The sequence below is a fragment of the Lissotriton helveticus genome, chromosome 7 (genome assembly GCF_964261635.1).
Source record: "Lissotriton helveticus chromosome 7, aLisHel1.1, whole genome shotgun sequence".
Lineage (NCBI taxonomy): Eukaryota > Metazoa > Chordata > Amphibia > Caudata > Salamandridae > Lissotriton > Lissotriton helveticus.
The window spans coordinates 388,281,782-388,299,941 of record NC_136068.1 but is presented as its reverse complement, the minus strand read 5'-3'; the positions used below and the strand labels follow the sequence as shown (position 1 = coordinate 388,299,941).

At 47.4% G+C, this 18,160-nt stretch overlaps 1 protein-coding gene across 2 annotated transcripts in view; it reads left to right on the top strand.

Annotated features, from left to right (window-relative positions):
* The window catches only part of NFS1 (NFS1 cysteine desulfurase), a 658,188-nt gene that overhangs the window by 83,664 nt on the left and 556,364 nt on the right, over positions 1-18,160 (top strand). The window contains exon 2 of one of the 2 annotated variants that reach the window (XM_078652222.1): positions 2,941-3,020. In XM_078652222.1, coding sequence (XP_078508348.1) covers positions 2,941-3,020 — 80 coding nt within the window. The remainder of the gene's footprint in view (positions 1-2,940; positions 3,021-18,160) is intronic. The other variant, XM_078652223.1, reaches the window with a different exon arrangement.

Genomic DNA, 18,160 nt, shown 5'->3' with positions numbered 1-18,160 from the left:
CGTGGATCGCCGCTTGAGAGAGCACCAGCAGGGTCAGGATAGCAGGGGGGGTCCCCAGGAGCGGATGCCCCCCAAGAACTACGCTGTAACAGGCCGATCAATGCAGCGGGGCGGCGGAGCTCACTCGGGACACGTCAGGTCACATCGCTGTCTCGGCCACGCCCTCTGGCAATAGACTTTTAAGTACAGCAGTTATAGATGTTGCAATGGTTAACACAATTTCAAACACAATGCAACATTGAGCTCAATGGGAATTTCTAGTTAAATGCAATTAGTTACTTTATGGATTACTTTTCTAACCACAGGACTTGATCCTAGATTCAGTCCTGGGACATCTCCTGTAAACAGTTGAGTAAAAGCGTTTTGGTTACAGTAGTGATTTTAAAGGAATATTATTGTATTTTAAAAGTTGACACTTAAAAACTTTTTCTCATAGAATCACCAATGTTATCCTCTGGGAGGAAATTCACTTAGCAGGTAAGGAGTGTTATCGTTACTTTTTCTTACTCAGTGGTGGATCCTAGATCCAGCACTGGTGCATCTCCTGTAAACAGTTGAAAGAAATACGTTTAAGTCATACAGGCGATTTCTAAGGAATATTTGTAGTTTGTGAAAATCAACACTTAGAAACTTTTCTGGTGAAAACCAGACAATTGATTCCTATGAAAGGAAAGTCAAGTTACTGGTAAGTACGGTTAAAATTATTTTTCAGTGTCAGTGCTGGGCTAAAAGATGCAGCACTCGGTTCTCTCCTGATAACAGGTGAGTAAATCAAATTTGTTGCAGGGGTGACTTTTGACGTCGGGAAACCTTACCCTCTGCTGGTCGTGGTTGGAGGGGTCCCTTGCTGTGAGGCTGCAGGCGTCGTCGGGATAGTCAAGGAGGGTCCATGGGCACTGGATTCCAGGTCCGAATCGCCACAGGGACGGCCTCAGGGTCTTTGTCCACTCAGGCACAGCCCGAGCTCGGCGGGTGCAGAGTGAGCTGGATTCGCGGTTCCTGGCTGGCACCAGGGGTATTGCTGTTTGAGCAGAACCACTGCTCATGGTAGTCCCAGTCTTTAAGATGTTCAAGGCAGGCAGGTCCTCCGGGGTTTGCAAGGTTGCTGTCCGCAGGAGATGCCGGGATTTAGCAGGGGCAGGTTCAAGGATCAACGGGCCTGTAGGGCTGGGGACAACTCAGTTGGTGTCGTCCTCTTGTTAGCAGCTGCGCGGCAGGTCTTCTTCTTGATCTTCTTTCTTTTTTTCAAATCGGGATCTGAGGAAGGAAGGTTCAGGGGCCTCCTAAATACTAAATTTAGGGGCGTTACAGGTAGGGTAAGGGCAGGGACCAATAGGTCCCTGTTCTGGGTTGAGTACACCCCCTATCCTGCTCCTCTCCTGTGGGAGGGGGACAGGAGCCGATCTCTGATTGGGCAGGGCTCCCCATCCTCAAGATGGCTGGAGCCCGGAGCTGTGCTTCACCTCGCCTCTCCCACCTGAGGGGTGGAGTTGGCACAGGCTGGCACATCCCCTTTCCTCACGTAGGGTTTCTCGCCAGTCTTCCCGCCAGAGTGGGGGGTCAGAACCGGTGGGGGCCAGTTGCGGAGTACAACAAGTGGCCTGGAGAAGCTCACAAAGGCGGCATGCCTTTCAAGTATCCCCTGCCCATCCTGGGGACGGAGACTTAGCACCTCGCCCAGGATGTGCATTGTTGCAGGCCCAGGAGAGCGAGGGCTGTCTACCCAGGGGTCCAGCAACATGTCTGCTGTGTGGCAGTCTAGGCAGCCTCTCAGACAAGACGTGGATTGTAGGTTAGGGTTCAGGGACATTGCTAAGATGCCCTCTGTAGTGCATTTTACATTAAATCCCACACTGGCATCAGTGTGGGTTTAAGGTTCTGAAAAGTTTGATATCACACTGGTCAGTCTTCAGTGTAGTCATTATGGTGCTGTGGAGTTCGTAATGACAATCTCCCGGAACCATATACTCTTAATGGCATCACTGCACTTACAGTACCCAGAAATGGCCCTGGGTACTCTAGGGGCACAGGGCTCATGCACCTGTGCCCGCACCACTGGCATAGTGCACCTGGCTAGAGGGGTGACTGAGGTATGCAAGGGCAGTGGGTTTGTGGGCATGGCACACAGGGATGTGTGCATGTCAACTCTCTGTTTAGTTCTGCACCAAGTCACTCAGCCTGCAAAGGCAGTGTGTGTTTGTCAAGGTACAGGGCCCCTAAGGGTGGCACAATAAGTGCTGCAGCCCTTAGGAGTCTTCTCTGGTCACAGTGCCCTGGGTATCTAGGGGTACCATTTACCAGGGGCTGACCTGTGGCCAGAGATGCCAATTGGGTTTTGGTTTCAACACAGTTTTTAGGGAAGGAACACAGGCCCTGGGTACCTGGTTGGCAGGAGCCCAGGGCACACTCAGTCAAAGTACATCAGCTATTCAGCAAAAAGTGGGGGCATACCATGCAAGAAAGATGGCACTTTCTCACAATTTCCCATCGAAGCCTACATACGTTTTTAGTATCTCAGCTTGCAAATGCTGAGCAACTCCTATGGTCATATCTCCATGCCAGAAGATGTCTGAAGCCTGGTGTAATTTTTGTTTGACACATTTGTACTTGTGCTGCTTTTTCTACCTCTGAATGAAAACTTGTTCTGTTTAAAAGAAAATACTCTGACTGAACAGAGTTTGAGAGTGATTACTGTGCAGTTCTGTGTCGTAGACCCAGCACATTCTTGTCTAAGATTTGATTAATCGACCTAGCTTTCCTCTGTGTTCTCCTGTACAAAAGAAATAACTTAATCAAGCTTATAATTACTGCCTTAGTACACCAGTGCTAAACCAGTAACTTTGGACTGCTCTGGGACCAGGGGAATTATCATCCTGTTTAATCATGTTTCCCTAGTTCTCTTTTCTTTTCATAACATTTCCTTTTTGTTTGATTTTCTAGCAGAAAAAAGCAGCCATGAACGTCTTGAAGAACCTGAGCTTCGCCCATTGTACTTGGATGTCCAGGCGACCACACCTATGGTTTGTGGAATGCTCTTTTTCGAATGTTCTGATTGATTAATTCTTAATGGATTCTTGGATAATGTGTAAAAGGTTGTATGTGTGCCAATCTCATAATGGGCTACAGCTCCAGTGATTTCTAACTGGACTGTGCCTGGGTGTGATGGAAAGTCCACTCTGAGCCCTGTCTCAGAGCAAAATTTGGTTTTGCTAACTGGTGACTCGAGCACACCAGCAGAACTCTAGATTGGCCATACGACAATAACTCACCAATCAGTACTTTTCATAGAGGTGTTTATTTTATTTTTTCCCTCCACCTGTCTACCAATCACTGTAGAAATTTGTGCATGCATTGTATTCCTTATCACACTGGCGTTCGTCAATAAATATTGTCTTCAATAAAGCCTGTGCCACCAAAACATTGGCCCTTTTATGAGGCTAAGCTGCTGTAGGTCGAAATATTCTTCCCCTTAGTCCCTCAGGAAAGACAATTTTTCGGATAATCTTTTAGCCTTCGATTAGTCACCTTTTGAATATTTCCCAGGGGTCAGACTGGATCAAGAAACTTTTCCATTGTATCTCTGCATGCCAGAAGGTGGCGCTGTGTGGCTCCTCACTGATATTGTTGCTTCCCGAAAGTGATGTGCTGGGCCAAGCACCACTCCTGCAAGCTGACATCCTTTCCTTTTTTTCTACACCAACAGATGCAGATCTGAAGCTTCTTCTGGTCTTGCAGATGCCCTTACCTTGAATTTCCTTCTTGCAAAGGGATGTCACCCCCTAAGACTACCGGTTTAAACCCCTGTAAGGACTGTCTCAAGCAGATGTCTGTGACAGATCCCCTCCCAGTATGCCTTTGGTGTCTGGGTTTGGGCTCAGGAGTCCAAAGGCCTCGTCCCACTCCCATTCCTAGATTCTACGGAGCCACTGTAAAAGCCAGTCTTAGTCATGCTCCAACACCTCTGGTATTCACGAAAGATGCAAGAAGAAGCGTAGTTCCTCACCTTTGTGCCATTCCTACTTCCCTGACAGTGTGTGGGCAGCTCCAATCGTCTTGCTTTTGAAGTCTGCCGACTTCAGAATCGATCCTGCAGCCGGTTTTGGCACAACCAGAGTTTCCTTGGCCTTCAGCCACGCAGAGCCAGATCAAAGATATTTCTACTGACTCTCTCTGGTGTGCTTTCCGGCCCTACAGAGCCAAGAGGCCTTCCGTCTGGACTATTGCTGGTGGGTTAGTCCTCCGCCCCAGCTGGACCCTCTGAGCTGCTTCTGCCCTTGGCTCCAACTCACACTGCCCCACCCCCAAACCCACAGCAGACCCGAGTACATAGACGCTGATGCCGCCCTGGCCTTCCAAGGAGGCAGTTCCAGTTGTCTTCTGACACTTTACACCAGTCTGAGTTCGACAGATGCCGTGCCCGAATCTGAATGTGGCACTAGCCTCTGCACTTGTACTTCCACGTGGCAGCCATCATTCATTGCATTTCCTCTTTGGCACGGACTCTGACAACAACGTTGACCAAGGTGATGTGTTTTATCAGCCCTATGCCAATGTAAACAGGTATGAGGAGTTGCAGGCGGCTAGTAGGCTAGTTAATTAGCCAGAGACTCTTTTCAGTTCTCTCGCCCCAGTCGTGCAAGAATCTGCCTCCTACACTATGGTTATGTGTATGGCAGCTGAAGTTCCTGACCTCCAGCTTCCCTCCATGTATAGGGAAAACAAACATGCTTACAGAATTCCTACACCTGGGCCAGACTACCTATGATCACCTCCTCCCTTTCAATGAGTCCCTGACAGATATAACCTAGGGGCTTGAGGCAACTCGTGTACTGGGCGAATAATCAATAGAGACCACCTGATACGAAGTCAGTATATATTCCGATGTTGGTGGAATATACTCAGTGTGTTAAAATACCCCTCACACACCAAAAGGGCCCTTGGTGTCATGCTTCATCATCGGGGTCTTCCCGCCCCCGCTGCGGGACGGGGCGGGGTTCTGCGACAAGCGACTACGCCGGAGCACCTTTTCTTGTGTGGGTACTATGTGAGTGAGATGGAGTGAGTGTCAGTGGGGTCAGGGGTGATATATGAGTGAAATTAAAAAATACCTGGCCTAGTGGTAGAAAAAACTGTTTAATAGGCACTGGCTGGTATTGTTAAAAGGGGTGATGCGGAGAGGTAAAGCAAGTTACTGGGCTTACTCTCCTGTGTGGGTCAACATGTTTCGGGACGGCAAGCCCCTTCGTCAGGACCGGGTACTGATCCCCCTGTCACTCACTAATGTTCTCCCACAATAAGGGTGTGTAAATTATCAATGTGTATATATATATTATATAGATATACTAGCCCTATCAGGAATTCTGATGTAGTAGGCCTGAAAGGATAAGAGCACAGGTTTAGAAGAGCGCGGATCCCAATGCGCTGAACTACTAGTTGCCTGTAAGGAAAAAGAACAAACAAAAGAAACGGAAGAAACACATGTGTAGGCTATGGTGCATGCTAGACCAGTGGGTCCTGTAGATGTCCATCTTGCCAGTTTTTGAAATTGTGGTAACATATATTTAGACACACACCTCTCAAACACAACACAGTAGAACACCATTGTTAGCTATCATAGGAGGAAAAATGAAAAATATACAATATATACATCTATATACATACTTTTGAAATATGGAGACAATGCACCATGAGCCAAGTCTTAGCGAAGGGTAATGGGGGTCCAACTGCAATGTGGGAAGAAATGGTAAAAAAAGGGGAAAAAATGGTATTTGCAGGACCTAGTATTGCTAAAGGTATTTATTATTCAAGGGAATAAGGACCCAGTACTGCTGGCTGTTCTAGCGGCTATGCCGTACTTGCTACACTCCCAGCACCTCGGTGCTTCCTCCTTCGCCTGTGGCTTCCGTGATGAATGATCAGCTAGGCTAGGGCGGGTCTTTATAGTGTGGGAGTAATTGGATAATTACTTAATTCGGGATAGGTGAGTCTAAACAGGTCGGTTTTTGAGCGCCCTGTGGCTGCGGCGGCCATTATTAAGTGTGGAAGGATAGTGAAAAGTACTTCAAAAATCGTCATCCTATCACGCTCAAAAACCGACCTGTTTAGACTCACCTATCCCGAATTAAGTAATTATCCAATTATTCCCACACTATAAAGACCCGCCCTAGCCTAGCTGATAATTCATCACGGAAGCCACAGGCGAAGGAGGAAGCACTGAGGTGCTGGGAGTGTAGTAAGTACGACATAGCCGCTAGAACAGCCAGCAGTACTGGGTCCTTATTCCCTTGAATAACAAATACCTTTAGCAATACTAGGTCCTGCAAATACCATTTTTTCCCCTTTTTTTACCATTTCTTCCCACATTGCAGTTGGACCCCCATTACCCTTCGCCCAGACTTGGCTCATGGGGCATTGTCTCCATATTTCAAAAGTATGTATATAGATGTATATATTGTATATTTTTCATTTTTCCTCCTATGATAGCTAACAATGGTGTTCTACTGTGTTGTGTTTGAGAGGTGTGTCTAAATATGTTACCACAATTTCAAAAACTGGCAAGATGGACATCTACAGGACCCACTGGTCTAGCATGCACCATAGCCTACACATGTGTTTCTTCCGTTTCTTTTGTTTGTTCTTTTTCCTTACAGGCAACTAGTAGTTCAGCGCATTGGGATCCGCGCTTTTCTAAACCTGTGCTCTTATCCTTTCAGGCCTACTACATCAGAATTCCTGATAGGGCTAGTATATCTATATAATATATATATACACATTGATAATTTACACACCCTTATTGTGGGAGAACATTAGTGAGTGACAGGGGGATCAGTACCCGGTCCTGACGAAGGGGCTTGCCGCCCCGAAACATGTTGACCCACACAGGAGAGTAAGCCCAGTAACTTGCTTTACCTCTCCGCATCACCCCTTTTAACAATACCAGCCAGTGCCTATTAAACAGTTTTTTCTACCACTAGGCCAGGTATTTTTTAATTTCACTCATATATCACCCCTGACCCCACTGACACTCACTCCATCTCACTCACATAGTACCCACACAAGAAAAGGTGCTCCGGCGTAGTCGCTTGTCGCAGCACTGCCCCGTCCCGCAGCGGGGGCGGGAAGACCCCGATGATGAAGCATGACACCAAGGGCCCTTTTGGTGTGTGAGGGGTATTTTAACACACTGAGTGTATTCCACCATCATCGGAATATATACTGACTTCGTATCAGGTGGTCTCTATTGATTATTCGTACTATCTTAAGAGGAGGATTAGCCCACCGCGGTGCCGAGTGGCACCACCTCTTCACTCCCCTTTTTTGATACTCTTAACTCGTGTACTGGCCCTGCAGTTAATGGACAATTCGCCAGGTGCCATTGCCCGGCTCTAGGCTCCCTGCCTTTTTTTCTCTCAGGACCAGTCTTAAAAGAGCCTTGTGGTGCAGGCCTCAACCAGTCAGACCAACCTCAACAATTTTCCTACTATTCCCTTTAACAGGGAGTCCAAGACAATGGCGCCTTTGGGATAATGCCTCTTCATCAGCCAGTTTGGCCCTGTGGTTAATCAACGCCTCCTGTTTGTTGGGCCATTACACTCAAGCTCTTTGGAATACAGTGGCACTAGTACTCCCTTGGGTACTTTCTGGAAGACCTTCGCCCTGTCTTTACACAGGCGATTCAAGATTGACTTGAGGTGGCTAAGTTCAAAATTTGTTGTGGCTTGGATACCACTATCTCCAATGGCCAAGCAATAGGTACCATCGTTGCCATTTGTCACCATGCGTTGCTTCGATCAACTGAGTTCTGGGGCAACGCTCCCTCCTTCCTGATGGACATGAGATTTCATGACACTTGCCTGTTTGGGGACAAGGATGACTCTGCTCTTGAACGCTTCAAGGAGAGTAGGGCTACCAATCATTCTCTGGACCTCTCTGCCCAGCCTCGCCAGCTGCATCAGTTCCACCGTTCTTTCCTGGCTTTGACTGAGGCATCCCTTACTGCTAGTCTGTCCCACCCCAGCAGGGAACCCAGCAGTTATACCTGAGAGGCCTAGGTGCCTATCACCCAAGCGACCCCTGCAGTCCCACCTGCCAAATCTCTTTAGTATGCCCTTGCAGGGTCACAGGCACCCAGTAGGGGACAGAATCTACTGATTCTATCTGGGTTAGAAAGTGATCACATCAGACAGGTGAGTACTGCAGATTGCCTGTGAAGATTACGCCTTACTCTTCCTTTTGTCCCCTCCTCACCTTTCACCGTCCACCCAGTGACTGATGGAGGACCATCTCTCCATATTACTGCAGAAAGTTCATGCCCTTTTGGCCAAAGGGGCTGTTGAGAGGGTGCCAGCACCAGAAGTAGGATGTGGTTGTTATTCACCCATCTTTCTAGTCCCCAAGAAGGACAGAAGTCTTCGGCATATTCAAAATCTGCACCCCCTCAGCGCCTTCCTCTAAAAGGAGAAATACAAAGTGTTCACCCTCACCCACCCAAGTTTGGTCTGCCCTTGACCGTGGAGACTAGATGGTGGTGCTAGACCTGCTGAATGCCTATGTCCTCATACCTGCCTTGCCAGCTCTACCTGCAGTTTGTGGTGGATCAGGAACATTTTCAGTTAATTGTGCTCCCTTTTAGTCTCACCAGAGGCCCTCTGGTGTTCACAAAAGGAATGACAGTAGTGGCAGCACACCTTCGGAGGTCCAAGGTGCCAGTCTTCTCCTGCCTAGATGACTGTCTGATGCCAACCACCACCAGCCTACGGCAAACCTCCTGTCTACTTTGGGGTTCACCGTCAACATGCCAAATTCACACCTGACTCCTTCTCAGACGCTCCCCTTCTTTGGAGCTATTCTGGACACTGTTCGATTTGATACCTTTCCCCCGGGAAAGAGTCCCGGACATTCAAGCAATAATCCCAATCTTTCAGCCTCTGTCTTGGATTTCAGGGAGGTTGACCTTGAGGCCGCTGGGTCTGATGGCCTACTGCACCCTGCTGGTTGAGCACTCCGGGTGGCATATGTCTGCGATCTGAAGTTCCAGTGGGCCCAGCATCGAGAGGACTCTCCGACCAAGTACAGATTTTGTAGAAAATTGTGAAAGATCTGCAGTGGTGGCAACAGGACCACGATTGGGTCAACAGCATATCCCTCTCACTTCCCCACCGGAGTTGACAGTGATGACTGATGTGTCACTCCTGGGCTGGGGCGGCCGCCATGGAGAGTTGGAGCTAAGAGGCATACGGTCTTGGTCAGAGTCCTGGCTCCATTTCAACCTGCTGGAGCCGAAGGCCATCTGCTTGGTGCTGAAAGGATTCCTACCTTACATCGGGGGAGGCTGGTACAGGTGCTTACGGACATTAGCACTGCCATGTGGTAATACAGGAAAGAGGGCGAGCTGGGGTAAAAGACCTGATTTTTGGAGGCCTTGCGCCTCTGGAAATGACTGGACCACCAAGGAATCTTCCGCGTGATGAACCACCAGGCAGGCCTATTGAATGCCGCAGTGTCTGCGCCTAGCGGATTACAAGTAGCTGTTATACCCAAAAGTTGTGCAAGGTCTCTTGGCGAATGATGAGAACCTTGGCTCAAGCTGTTCGCTACCACTGAGAAAGTGTAATGTCTGCACTTTTGTGCGTTGGATTTTCCAAGGTGTCTGTCGCTTGGAGACTCATTCCGCCTTAGTTGGAAATTAAGACTCCTGTATGCCTTTCTGCCGACAGCACTCCTGTCCGGGGTTCTCAAGAAGATCAGGATTGACCGGGCCCAAGTCATTTTAGTGGCTCCAGACTGGGCATGGAGAGTATGGTATCCAGAACTCCTAGGCTTGAGCATCAGCACTCTGATCAGGCTGCCCCTCTGTACGAATCTGTTGTAGCCGCAAAAGGGCCACGTTCTCCGCCTCAGCCTTCGCAATTTTCCCCCTTCATGCATTGGACTTAAGTGGTGCCTGCTGAATCCCTTCTATTTTCCTCTGGAGGTTGCAGATGTCATCTTGCGGCCATGCGTCCCTGTACAAAGACGGTATGCGCCTGTTGTCGCAGCCCACCCCCAATTAGGTACTGCTTTTATAGCTATTCAAAAGGTCCGGAATCTGCGGCTAGGCGTCTGTCAGAAGAACAAGTTACTTACCTTAGGTAACGCTCTTTCGGGTAGAGGCGCTATCTGGCTGCATAATCCTCACCAACTCTCCCATCCTCCCTGTTCTTTGATTGGACCCTATCCATTAATAAAGATCCCAATTTTAGCCATCTGTACCTTTGTCTGTCAATTTACTTTTGGGACCCCACATCTGGCGGCATGGACAGATTTGAAAGCAACTGACTTTAACGCACAGGAGTGATGCCTATATAACCTGTGCACGTAACTTCCGGAGTATAACAGCATCACTGCGTAGCCACATGGCGCCATCTTCTGGCGCGCAGAGGTACTGTTGAAACGTTTTTGAATCCAGTCTAACGCCTGGGTAATATTCAAAACGTGAGGCATCTGCAGGCAGGTAGAATTACGGCCAAAAAGAGCATTGCTGAGGGTGAATAACTTGTTCATTAAAATGATGTAGTCTGTCCTTGCAGTTCGCCTCCCTTCCTCCAATGCTTTTTGTCCACAAACTATAAACTCGCTGCCCACAGCCACCATATTCTCAAAATCCCAAAGTCTGAGCTTCACTGCCTGCTTTCCTTAACCCCCCCCACCCCCCCAGCGCAGCATTCCGTGATGCAGCTCTCTCCATTGAGCCTCTTCTATTCACCACCATTCCTCTCCCACAAAACATTCCCCCATTCTATGTTAAGCTACTTCTCCCTGTGTACAGTTTGGCACTCTGCTCTTTAAAATCCCTTGTAAAATACTTCTTCCTACTTGTTGTTGATAATCTTTGGCCCAAATAAACTAATCACTACTTACTGGCAACTCGCATCCATCCTACCCCCCCACTACATATCTGTTGTGACGATCCCAGTGCTTAAAAAATCTTTAGTAAATCCAATCCTTGTCCTAAACTGTACCTCATTTACTTTCCTCACCTTATTCAAAATGAATGTTCAATTAGCAGACTTTTCTATGTCATCTCCAGGCTAGAATACGGCAGTGCCACTCTTTGCGGTTTGCCGAAACTCAGTCTAGCTCCCATCAGAGCCTCTCTTAATGCTGCTACCAGACTCATCACGGGCTCTAAGAAGACCAATCACATTGCACCGGACCTGAAATCCCTCAACTGGCTTCCCTTTGAAGCTAGGATACAATTAAAGATTGCATGTATCACCCATAGAGCACTACACTTCAACACCCCACTCTACCTGACTAACAAGCTTGAGCTATCTGGTGGTTCCAGGTCCACAAGGAGCTCAGGCACTCTGCTGCTCAAGCCCAAGAAATTTAATAAGCTTAAAACCTACAATCGCTCATTCTCTGGCATAGCACCGAGAATCTGGAACTCTCTTCCAGTGGAAACCAGACTGATTCCTTCTACCCTTGCCTTCAATAAGGAAGTAAAATCTGTACTATTGAACAAAATCCTCTAATGAACAATGCGCTGATCTCGATGCTATGCTCCGACTGCCTACAAATGACTGTTTTTGTTTTTATTTTAATTACTATTTCCTGTATCTGATTTGCTCTTGATGTATATTGCCCTACTTGTTCCGCTCGCTACCTAATCCTATGTGAAGCGCTCTGATACCCACATGGGTCATGTTCGGGCTATACAAAACTTTAAAAATAAATAAACACTTGACACTTAAGGCGCCATTACAAACAGGCCTGGGCGTAGTTCGTGGAGTTGCGTTACGCGGAAACTCTGCAAAGTTCCGCAAGTGGTGGAGTGTAGTGCGAACTGTAGTTTCCGCTCAAGTAGAAATTCTCCCCGAGTGGCAGCTTGCACTCAGCAACTTATCGTTCGCGGGCAGGGCAAAAATCTGCTGCACTACGCAGAGCAGAGTTTTCTGCACTTTTGCACGGAGTGCAGAAAACGACATAAACTCCACAAACGGAGCAGAGTTCACTGTACAGGCCTAATTAAGAGTTAAACAACCTTGTTGCGGAGGGATAGAGTTAATATTACCGGCCGTTATCTCTGCATCAAAGTTATGCCATTACAAGAGTTTTCTCCTCAAAATTGGTAATAACTGCCCAAACATATATTTACCATGTGCCTTTCTGGCAATAATTAATTATTTTGTTGAGAAAACTGACGTCTCTGCGTTACTTTCGTGTAGGGGAGAGGGTTGGTAGGGCAACGTTGGTGTTCAGGATCGTGTCTGTTTTTGGGGAGCGTTGCTACCACAGATCCCCCCCCCCCATACTTCTGCAGGGGCTGGGCACAGACCTGCAAATGCTGCCACCTGCATTAAATCTCACAGGCCCGGAACTACTAGGGCCAGAATTTTAGAACTAGACAATTCCTGGCCTTGTAATGGGATCTTAACCCATTGTCTCCTCATTGCTCTCCATTTGGACTTGTGTGTCCTTGCTGTATTGACTTACTTACCCCTTGCCTGCTGCAGAGGTGGATGAGGCAGGTGGTGTTGTACAATGGATCTTCGTACACCTCCCGAACCCTCAGACATACTTCCACTTCGTGCTCATTTGCTCAGAATGTGACCACCTTGCATTCTGCCTAGAAGTTTGATTCCCTAGACTTTGACTACTTGTCTAGTGAGTCTTTTCTCTTCAAGGCAGCTCGGCCCTATTACCCATAATTGCTTTACATCCTGAAACTACAATGGGAGATCTAGTCATAGAGATCAGATATTTACTCGAGCATTTGGCAATCATGCAACAAATCTGATAACTCTGTCCTCCTATTAACCCTCACCTCTATGGGTATTGTGTTCGTTTAACCTTGTACGTAGCAGATCGTTTTATATGATCTTATCGTGCACATATCTCCTTACTCCAAAATGGTCTTTAGAAGTCCTTCAATATTCTGCTGTGTGTTGCTGATACTTTTCACTGTCCACCATTTTCCTTGAGAATATAATTGCCTCTCCTGTGTTTGTTTATTCCCTTAGTGCTGATGACAAGCATGTGTTCTTTTCCTTAACATTTTACACTGCTTTTTTTTCTTTACTGGTTCATTCTTTGTATGTCGAACCTGGGAAGAGCATGCGCTGCTCTAAGAAGCATGCTGTATCGGAGTATGGACTAGAAGCCCCGCCCACTTTGGGTCCATTTTTGTCATTGGCTTGTCGTCCTTCGTAAATGCTGGCTTCTGATTCGTTGATAGGCTTGTTAGTCCCTCTTTTGTACCCCCTTGTCTTCATTTATAACCTCCCATGATGACTGGCCCATTTACTTCGGTTGTTACACTGTACGTTTTAGTTAGATTGTAAGCACTATTTTCTATAATATGTTTCTCCTACTGCAGGCACGAATAGTTGTGTGGCGCTGTGGCCAGGGCGACTGATGCTGGAATCTGGGGCTCACGGTTCCATCTCCTGCTGCATGTCCGCCCAGCACCATGTGACTCGGGGCAATAGCTTGCTTAATCTTCCCGACTGCCCCCAGCGCCGGGATGACTTCGGGTAGCTGTTTGCGCTTTACAAATACTGGATCCACATTTACATTTTACATGCTTTCCTGCAATATTAAGCATGCCTTGCATGCTTTCATGGGGCTCTTTTACCAAATAAAGCCCTCCATACCATGCTTTCACTTTAATAGCAGCCGCGGACCTTTCTTTAGACCCGCCTCGTCTAAAAGTGGTGTGGACTCTATTTGTGCAAAGGCACGAATGGGGCGCTTTTAAGCATTTGCTTAATGCAATAGGTCTTGCATTTTAGAAACTTTGACCTATTGGTATTGTAAAAAACAATGCCCTTCATATTGCTGTTTTTTTAAACACATAAATGTCAGTTCGAGGCATATGGGCTGCAGATGGTACATTTATGAATAGATCGCCATCTGGTGTTGGGCTCGGATGATTGCACTTTGTTTTTCTTCTGGAGAAGTCTTTGTCGTCATAGATGACTCCTCTCGGTGTTAGTGCGCATGGGCATCGGCTCCATCCTTAGATTGTTTTTTTCCGCCATCGGGTTCGGATGAGGATCGAAGCGCTCCGGACCGACTTCAATAAAGAAGGTTAAAACCGGCGCGTAACCCTTTCCAAATCGACGGTATTGTTACCGAACGCGACTTCACTCCATACCGACGCGTTTCGAAGGACGACGACTACGAGAAACTCGACGTAGTCCAGCCCGGGGTCCATGGAAAGGACTCCATTCAAAAAATGTCCAAAGTGTGGTGCTAAGTTCCCACACAAGGACCTACACGAGGTGTGCAACCTCTGCTTGTCCCCTGAACACGAATCCAGGGACTGTGAGGCCTGTGCAGCGTTCTCTTCAAAATCGACGATTAGAAACCGTCAAGCCCGAAGACACGAGGTATCGAGAATGCAGTCACAAGCAATCCCGGAGCTGTTTGAGGACCAGCACCCAGAAGAGGAGGAAGAAGAGGCCGACGAGGCGGGGTCTGAAGCGGACGAGTCCGACGTCGAGGAAATCGACGTCCAACAAACCGTGAGTGACGACGTCCCTTTACCAAAAAACAGACCCCACACGGTATCGACCCCGCCTTCGAGCCCGGTCAGACAACCGAAAAAAGTTTCCAACGCCCCGCCTTCGAGCCCGGCAACGAAACAGAAACCGAAACACTCGGTCTCCCATCATGGTGGTTCCGATAAATGGACCACATCGACACCGAAGCTCCAAGTCAAGGAAAGCTCGAGGTCGAAGCAGTCCATGTCGACACCGAAACACGGTTCGGCGTAGAAAACACCCTCGACACCGGGGACATCTTCGATACCGAAGAAATCGGATCCGAATAAAATCTCGGTACCGAAAATACAAATGGACAGTCAAAAGAAAAAACACCTTTCGGACCCGAAAACTGCGGTACCGACACAGGAACATGGGACCGATCCTAAACAAAAGACTCTGTTTATTGATCCAAAAACTGGCAAGGTAGTCACAGAACTACCTAAAAAGAGGAAGAATGAACATTCGGATGACAAGACTCATCCGAAGAAGAGAACAATGGGGACAAATACAACTCCTCCCCCTTCTCCCAAACCTAGACACACACCATCTTCTCCTCTTCCTCACAATAGGCCAAATATTCCTCCCACACGACCATCTACACCAACAACAGATGTAGAGAGTGACACAGGTGAGGGAGAACATCCTGGGGATGATGAAGACACAATCCCAGAGGAGGCAGACCCATGGGAGGAATATAATGTAGGGTTAGATAACGAAAACGACCCTGAATTGTATCCCTCAAAACCTTCACCTCCTGACGATAATACTGGTTTTGCACAACTCATTAATAGAGCAGCAACATATCATAAGGTAGAACTACATGCAGAACCTCAAATAGAGGATTTCTTATTAGAAACACTACCTACTGCACAAAGAACATCAGGAACACTACCAATGCTTAAGGGCCTTCTCAGTCATACATCAGAGATATTCAAAGACCCAGTGAGGGCTAGGGTACTGAACCCAAGAATCGATAAAAAATATAGGGCAGCTCCAAAAGACCCAATATACATTAAAGGGAAAATTCCTCTAGACTCACTAGTGGTCACAAACGCTCGTAAGAGAGCAAACTCTTTATCTACAGGAGAAGCACCACCTCCTGACAAAGAGTCTAAACTAATAGATGCCTCTGGCAAGAGAGTGGCATCTCAAGCGGCAAACAGCTGGCGCATAGCTAATACGCAAGCACTACTTGCAAGGTATGACAGAGCGCATTATGATGAGTTAGACAAACTCATCACACATCTCCCTAAAGAACATAAAAAAAGGGCAGATCAAAGTTAATTACTAACACTTCAATAAAGTGCGCCCTAGACGCGGCAGACACTGCAGCAAGATCTACAAACACAAGCATCATGTTAAGGAGACATGCATGGCTCAGAGTATCAGGGTTCAAACAAGAAGTACAAACATCGTTACTGAACCAACCTTTTGATGGGAAAACACTTTTCGGCACAGGGACAGATGAGGCCTTAGAAAAGATGAAGAAGGATACCGAAACGGCTAAATCAATGGGAGCATTGCAACAGCCGACACAAAGAGGTTCCTTTCGTAGGTCCACCTATAGAGGAGGATCCAAAAATACAGGTACAAGCCAGCAACAAACCTCTTTTACACCTACATCACCCAGAGGTAATTCTAGAGGTGGCTACAGAGGTAACAACAACAAGGGTAGAGGTCGCGGAAACAACAACAACCGCAACTCTCCAACCCCAAAGCAGTGACTTCATACAGCTCCCCCCAGACCATATAACACCGGTCGGGGGACGTCTATCACAGTTCCTACCTGTCTGGGAAAACATCACATCAGACAGGTGGGTGAGACAAATTATCCAACATGGTTATTGCCTGGAACTCACATCTACCCCGCCAAACATCCCCCCCAAACAGCGTCCAATGAAACAAGATCACCTAACACTGTTAAAGCAGGAAGTACTATCCCTGCTAGGAAAGCTTGCCATAGAGAAGGTTCCACAGCATCAACAAGGAACAGGAGTATACTCCCTATACTTCCTAATTCCCAAAAAGGATGGGTCTCTAAGGCCGATACTGGACCTAAGACCTCTCAACGCATACATAAATTCGGAACATTTCCACATGGTTACGCTCCAACAGGTACTTCCTTTACTAAAGGAAGGGGACTTTCTTTCTACACTGGATCTAAAAGACGCTTACTTTCATATCCCGATTCACAAAGCCCACAGGAAATACCTCAGGTTTGTGGTAGAAGGACAACATTATCAGTTCAAAGTCCTTCCGTTTGGTGTCACAACGGCACCAAGGGTGTTCACAAAGTGCCTGGCAGTGGTGGCAGCTCACCTAAGAAGACAACGAATTCATGTCTTCCCATACTTGGACGACTGGCTAATAAAGGCCAGGTCACAAGAGGAATGTCTTCAAAACACACAAGAGACAATTCAGCTACTACACCAGCTAGGGTTCACGGTGAACTACACAGTCACACCTACAACCAAACAAGGTTCAACAATATCTGGGGGCTACTATAGACACAGAAAAAGCCAAAGTATACCCCAATCCAGTCAGGATCCAAACAATGCTTACGGTCATTCAAAGATTTCAGCCACAACACTCACTACCAGCAAGAGTGTTCATGCAGCTATTAGGGATGATGTCATCCTGCATACTGCTAATACCATATGCCAAACTACAAATGCGTCTGCTACAAGAATGCTTAGCGACACAGTGGAATCAGGCTCAAGGACAGATTACAGATCTGGTGTTGGTAGACGACCGCACACACCGCTCTCTGAAGAGGTGGAACACAACAAACATTGCCAAGGGGTGGTCGTTCCTAGAACCAATTCCACAGGTGACAATAACAGCGGACGCATCGCTCACCGGATCGGGAGCACATATGGACAAATACACAGTACAAGGAAGGTGGAGTGTGCAGGAAAGAAAACTGCACATCAATCATCTAGAACTACTAGCAGTGTTTCTAGCATTGAAAGCCTTCCAAATACATGTTACCAACAAAGCAGTCCTGATCAGAACAGACAACATGACAGCAATGTATTATATTCAAAAACAGGGGGGGACGCACTCTCTCCAACTATCCAGACTAGCACAGGAAATTTGGAGATGGGCCATTCCTCAAAACATCTATCTGTTAGCCGAACACCTACCAGGAGTCCAAAACCAAATAGCAGACATCTTAAGCAGACAGTCGGAACAAATACACGAATGGGAACTGCACCGCCAAATACTGCAGCCATTCTTCCAAAGATGGGGACAACCAGAGATAGACCTCTTTGCCACTCATCAGAACGCAAAATGCCAAAGCTTCGCGTCCAGGTACACACATCACCTGTCGCAGGGCAATGCGTTATGGATAAATTGGTCCAACAAATTTGCATACGCTTTTCCCCCTCTCCCACTAATCCCATTAGTGGTCAGAAAGCTGCAACAACACTCAATGACCATGATACTAGTAGCACCCACGTGGGCAAGACAGCCGTGGTTCACCACGCTCCTGCAACTCTCACAAGTGCCACATCAAAAGCTACGAATTCTACCCATGCACCTTACACAGAACCATGGAGAAATAATGCACCCAGATCCAACTCAATTGAACTTAGCGATCTGGCTCCTGAAATCCTACAATTTGG